The sequence below is a fragment of the Vanessa cardui genome, chromosome 10 (genome assembly GCF_905220365.1).
Source record: "Vanessa cardui chromosome 10, ilVanCard2.1, whole genome shotgun sequence".
In the NCBI taxonomy this organism is placed as follows: domain Eukaryota; kingdom Metazoa; phylum Arthropoda; class Insecta; order Lepidoptera; family Nymphalidae; genus Vanessa; species Vanessa cardui.
In genome coordinates this window covers 13,308,986-13,315,754 of record NC_061132.1, presented here as the reverse complement: position 1 = coordinate 13,315,754, position 6,769 = coordinate 13,308,986, and the positions used below count along the sequence as shown (strand labels likewise).

Genomic DNA, 6,769 nt, shown 5'->3' with positions numbered 1-6,769 from the left:
AGTCAAAATATTTATTCAAAACTAGCTGTGAAAATATTGTAGCCAAGTTACTCCTTATTATATCTGTTGACAAAATTTGTAAAAAATGTTATTTTGGTATATGTACCGTGTATACATACATGTGCATTGAGTAAAAAAGGGCTATTTAAATATTACAAACAGACACTCCAATTGTATTATATTTATAGATAGAAATGTTTACAGTTTCTTATTGATAGTCGATAATCTACCACCGGTTCGGAATTTAACACCTCAGCCCTGAGAAGAACCGGCGAAAGAAACTCAGCGGGATCATTTTTTTTTTAAATACATTTTACATATACAATAAGAAAAATATTTTTGTTATTTGAAACAGCCTGGAGGCATCTAACTCCCAAGGTCAACTAGAAAGTGTTGTAATATCCTTTGGCACACTTATAATTGAATACCTTTGAACGTTTTCTGGGATCCTATTGAAAAACTTATACAGACAAGAGTTACCAACCCTGAGTAATCGGGTATTTGGCGTAACTATATAGTTTATGTTCCTAGTATTAATGGAATGTACGTCACAATTTCAGGGAAAATTATTTATGTTTTTGCGTACATACATTACATTATTAAAAAATAAATTGTCAACAACAACAGTCATTTTTTTAATTTCTTTAAATTTACATCTTAATTAATCTTTTGGGCCTAGGTTATAAATTGCACGAATAGCCCTCTTCTGCAGTACAAAAATGTTATTAATGTCAGCTGCATTACCCCAGAGTAGGATGCCATACGACATAATACTGTGGAAATAGATAAAACACTCAAGGCGAGCCGTATCCACATCAGTCAAAAGTCTAATCTTTTTCTAAATTCCATCCTTAAACAGCTGTTGAATGAAGCAGTTTTACTTATTGTTTTCCTTCTTAAAGGGTGAATGAACCAGTGCAACTACAGGAAGGAATAAATTAATATTTTTCAATTGATAATTATGATTTTTTCTCAATGCCTCTGAGTGGTGAACCAATGGCCTAATGGTTGGAACACGTACATTATAACCGATGATTGTAGGTTCAATCTAGGCAGGCACACTTAATTAGTGTTTATAATTAATTTAGTGCTCGGTGGTGAAGGAAAATATCGAAATTGTGCCACATTCACAAACCCGCATAGGAATAGCGTGGTGGAATATGCTCCTAATCTTTTCACAAATGTAGAGGAGCCTTAGCCCGGCATCGGAAAATTTGCAGGCTGTACATGTTGTTTGTCTCTGACCACTGACCATTTGGTAGACTGCCTATGTAAATAAGCTGAAAAGATATAAAGGAAAAAAAAGAATTGTCAAAATCGGCCCAGCCATCTTCGAGTAATTCGGTAACATACATAAAAAATAAAAAAAATAAAAAAAGGCCCCGACGAATTGAGAACCTCCTCCTTTTTTGGAAGTCGGTTAAAAACAGATACAAATTTCAAGTCTTCTTCATCTTTTAGAAAGAAACGCTTTGAGTTAGGCTCGGGTTCCATAATAGGACACTAATTACTGTAATTGTACATTTACAACAGCATTGTAAATCTGTTTATTTGAAAAGAGCAACTAAGCGAGTTTCTTGCCGTTTCTTCTCGCTAGAAGCTGCTTTCCTAAACTGTGGTAGTATTTAATTGTTGACGATTCAAAAACGCTTCATTGTGAAGTTTACTTAAATAAATTGATTTGATTTGATTTGATTTGAAAGTCCAACTTATATAGTTAGTCAAAAATGAATAAATCCCTACCTCCGGTCCATTGGACTCTAAGCGGTAGGTAGATTATCGTCCCATCGATCTATGGAGGGTTCGGAATAGAGTATCTATGGTCTATTCCCAACACAAGAGAACAAAAGCCAAATGAAGATCTGACAGCGAATTGACGCGATGTCATTGGTTGCTGGAGCTGGTCATTGGAGCTTGAAAAACTCCGTGATATTCATTATTATTGATTATCGAATAAATTGCGTTTTGAGAAATGAAACGAAACTGTCAACGCAACTTTAAAAGCAAAATTAAAATGGATATAAGTAGTTAAATAGTCTTATATTAATAATAAAGTCACATTAATAAAAAATATATATCAGTGCTTAACGTATATACATTTTTTTTTATGTAATAGGTTGGTGGCCCATATCCACCTGATTTTATATGGGTTAATAACCCATATAAAATGGCGCTGTATTAAAAATTTCTTACATCCAATGCCAATATGCCACCAACTTTGGAAACAAAGATGTTATGTACCTTGTGCCTGTAGTTACTGGCTCACTCTTCAAACCGGAATAAAACAATACTGAGTGCTGTTGTTTGGCGGCAGAATATCTGATCAATGAGTGCTACCTTACACACGGGCTTGCAAACAGCCCTACCACCAAGTAAACTAAACAATATAGTTGTGGTAAGCAGAGCAGATCTGTCAAATGAAATACGTAAATCTAAGATTTGTTTATATAAATTCCTTTTTCGATTTCAATAGCATGCGTTATAGACATCGTTGCGCATGCGCACAAAAGATTAACATCACCTGGGCAGTCTTAATTGACAACAGTTCTGCAACCTCTACAAAATTTCAGGTAGACAGCCTGATTGACGTCCGCTACGTTGCCAATTAGTTGCCAGTTTTTTTTATGTTTTACACACACTCATTCTCTACCGGAAACAGCAATAAAAATCAATCGAGTGCAAGTCGGCCTCGCACGTAGACAACTCCGTATTATTTTCTCGTGAGAATTTAAAACTTTAGGATTTTCAATTTAATTTGGAATTGGTTCCAATATCTTTGGTAATATTAAATGATTCTGTAAATAAAACGCAATATCCGTTTCATCATCCTTACAAATTCACTTTTAAAAAAAATCTATTTCTACCTCCCCATCCCATATGAATTCGTAGTGAAGAAAACGTGTTTCTGGGTGTACATAACACGTTTTCCTCTGAATACATTCCGAGAACAAGATGAACTGTAAACAAAAACCTACCACAATTTTAAAAAGTTCTTATATATTAATTGTTTCTTATGTTTACAATTGGACAATATTTTATTAGAATTAACAACATTAAATGCTTAAATATATATATATATATATATATATACAAATATGAACTAAAACTAGTTACTGTATAAATCTTGACCGCGTGGAATGGTGGCAAGAATGCTAGCAGCATTTCCCCGTTGAATCGCAATTCCGATCCTCTGGGCAAAAAACGAACCAGCCCTCCTGTCACCAGTGGAGGCAATGAGGCGAGGTGTTATACTTTTGATGAAGTTTTTTGCACCACAACTCCAAGGGCCAAGCGTTTCGATAATTATATAATAATAAAATTTGAGTGGTCAGAATTTAAATAAATAAATAAATATTAGACAACATCACATACATAACTCTGATCCCAATGTAAGTAGCTAAAGCAATTGTATTATGAAAATCAGAAGTAAAGACGGAGACCCATTAAAACCGTTGTATACACTATTAACCACGGTGGTCACCACAGAGGTTTGACTTCGCAATCTACGACTTAGATAAAAGTATTTTAGTCACTATGCCATCTCGGTATATAGAATATATTTTCATAAATTGATTGCTTCGCAAATTACTGTTTATACTTTTAAAATATACACAAAGGAATATCGAGGTCTATGATTATATACAACGCAAACGAAATTTATGGAGAATTAAAACAGTTCATAAAAGCCCCTATTGTCTCAAATAACACGTCGTAAAATATATTGAAATGAGACTATGTAAATAATCGAACAGTATATTATTATCATACATTGGTCTAGCCCTTCTCTCCGTGTATGCTAATTATCTAATTATCTTTGAAGGAAAATTCGAATTTAGTAAGAAAATTATTATAAAGAGGCTACACCTTTCTTTAAGACCGGAAACAAATCTTAAACGCCGGTGTTACAGATGTCCATGAGCCGTGGTAGTCACTTTCCATCAGGTGAGTCGTTTATAACTAAAAAACAGAGTGCCCTCATAAGAAAAAATCGCAGAAGAACAGCTAGAGGTGTTATTGGAAATCCGTTCAGAACGAAGTTGCTTTTGCTTTATATTATTTATTAAATAACAGACTATTAAATAACTACATTAAAGTTTGAGAATTCAAATAAGAAATGTTAATAGAAACCCTGTATCAATTAAATCAATAACAAAAAATATTTTAAAATAACATTATAAAATTGTTTAGAGTAGAAAGAGAAAGAAACTATGTCACTAAGTGAATTTTTTTGCCATGGTCCCATAATATGTTAAACAGGATATGTTCTGACTTTAAATAATTATGTTGGAATAAAGAAAGAATACATGCATACATGAACGCAGTGGTAGATAATTTAAGCAATATTCATGGTTTTCAGATTAACCAAAATTATAAAATAACATTAAAATTTCAAGAGTTATCAGAGATCATATAAAAATTATACTAGTTTACAGTTGTTCGATTTCTATTGAAAAATAAAATAATAATATAGAATGATTCATTTCGGAATATCTACCCATTTCTATTTCTGATATGTTTATAATTGAATTCCTATTGAATATCATTATGTATGTAAAAAAAATATGTTTCAAACATACATAAAATTACATTATGGGTTCATTCATTATTATTATAATAATACGTAAAACATTTATCCTTAATGTATACTTTTTGGTTTACAAATACGAATGGAATTAACCGTGTGTCATAATCTTTATTTAGTTTTAATGAAAAAAAAAAAAACGGAACTGTCAAACATCGCAATAGTATATAAACTTAGTGTAGCGTGTCTACAGCTCACTCGGGCGATAGTGAACGGAGAATGACATTCAGTGACCTGGCCGATAGTGGGAAGAATGTATGCCGCCGTTATCAAATACGTTATATTAACGTTATGTGCCCAAACAATCGCGAGGAGCATACACGACTACAACGCCGAGAGAGCTAATCTGTTGGAGCAAGAATTCGAATTACAAGTTGGTGGGAACATTAAACTGAGTGACAAAGAAAACTCGGCAAACGATGTATTAATGCGTCACAAGCAACAAGAACTCGACGAATCGTTCCAGAATCCGAAATATTTCAACTTCTCACGTCACTATTTCACTTATAAAAATGACATCGAAAAGTCGAAAGTGTACCAGATAATAAGGAGGATGCCTAAAGGAGCCGCCCTACACGTGCATAGTTCGCTGATGCTCAGCGCGGAGCGTTTACTCGCTCTGACGTATGAGGACCACTTACATGCGTGTTTCGCGGACGACGATTTAAAATTACACTTCTCCATTAACCTCCCCCAGCGACCTTGTCAAACTGAATGGCGACTTCTCAGCGTATTAAGAAACGAAACCGAAGACATCGCGTCTTTCGACGAAAACATAAAGAAACACTTCACCCTGTATTCAGAAAACGAAGAGGATTTAAAGTATGACATCAACCACGTTTGGGAGAGGTTCGATAAAGTATGTCATACGATTAAAGATCTCATCGCGTACAGACCTGTACGGGAAAAATTCTTCTACGAGGCATTGAAAGAGTTTTACAATGACAAAGTTATGTATATCGAATTGAGAAGTGGTCTACCGGTCCTATACGAATTGGATGGAACCTTGCACGATCTGACGCACATGCCTCGAATATATCACAGAGTTGCGAAGAGATTTAAAGAAGACCATCCAGATTTTATCGGCATTAAGTTAATAGTGACAATGCACCGCGCGAAGGATATAAATAAAATACGTAAGAGCATTGAACTCGCTCGTCGAATCAAGGAGGAATTGCCGGACATGTTTGCTGGTTTCGATCTAGTAGGCCAAGAGGACCTGGGGAAACCATTAGTGGATTTCCTCCCCGCGTTGACAGAAGCGAAAGACGATATTAACTATTATTTCCACGGTGGAGAGACTAATTGGTTCGGATCATCGACGGATGAAAACCTCGCAGACGCAATCCTTTTGGGATCGAAGAGAATCGGTCATGGGTACGCATTAATTAAGCACCCATCACTCCTCGCTGCTGTGAAGGCTAAAGACATAGCTTTAGAAGTGAACGTTATATCGAATGTTGTGTTATCATTGGTGAGTGATGTTAGGAACCACCCATTAGCTTCATACTTGGCATTTGGCATGCCAGTGGTTCTGTCCAGTGATGACCCAGGGGCCTGGGGAGCGGATCCCCTATCTCATGACTTTTATATATCATTCGTTGGTATAGCTAGTAAGCGTGCTGACTTACGTATGTTAAAACAATTAGTGATTAATTCAATTAAATACAGTACATTGGACCCAAGTGAGAAATTAGATGCGTTCAAAATAATATTTAAACAATGGGACGATTTCATCGAAGACCTTAATACGAATTTTAGATAATATATTTTAATATAACTTAAGTTTAATTATTATTAGTGAAGTATATATATTATTTAATTTAAAATAGCGTAATTATTAAGTTATTTGTTAATAAATTTATCATAAACAAACAGTATTTAACTATAAATAAATACCAGCCATTTGAAATTGTTTTAACACATTTAATGTAGGTGCAGAGATAAGAGTCTCGTAAACATATGGAATGTAAAAATACCAACCGGTAGGGATTTTGTTCCATATATATAATATATAAATGGATTATTCCAATATAAAATTTAGATTAAAACCTTGTGATCTCGTGAACAAGACATTCGTAGATAAAGTCGAAATATCGAGCTCCACCGAACAAAAATAAAAAACGTGGTAAATATTCCGTATCAAATTAACTGTAATAATAAAAATAACATGTTAATTTAAAATGT

At 34.2% G+C, this 6,769-nt stretch overlaps 1 protein-coding gene across 1 annotated transcript; it reads left to right on the top strand.

The window, feature by feature from the left end:
- The first annotated feature begins 4,770 nt into the window (after window positions 1-4,770).
- On the top strand, window positions 4,771-6,457 carry LOC124533198 (adenosine deaminase 2-like). Its single transcript, XM_047108383.1, has one exon. It carries the CDS (start codon window positions 4,836-4,838, stop codon window positions 6,345-6,347), a length of 1,512 nt encoding a protein of 503 aa, XP_046964339.1. The 5' UTR covers window positions 4,771-4,835; the 3' UTR covers window positions 6,348-6,457.
- The last annotated feature ends 312 nt before the right edge of the window (window positions 6,458-6,769 follow it).

Excerpts from the sequence above, each read along its gene's own strand:
- LOC124533198 (XM_047108383.1), top strand. The coding sequence starts at position 4,836 with ATGTATGCCGCCGTTATCAAATACGTTATATTAACGTTATGTGCCCAA.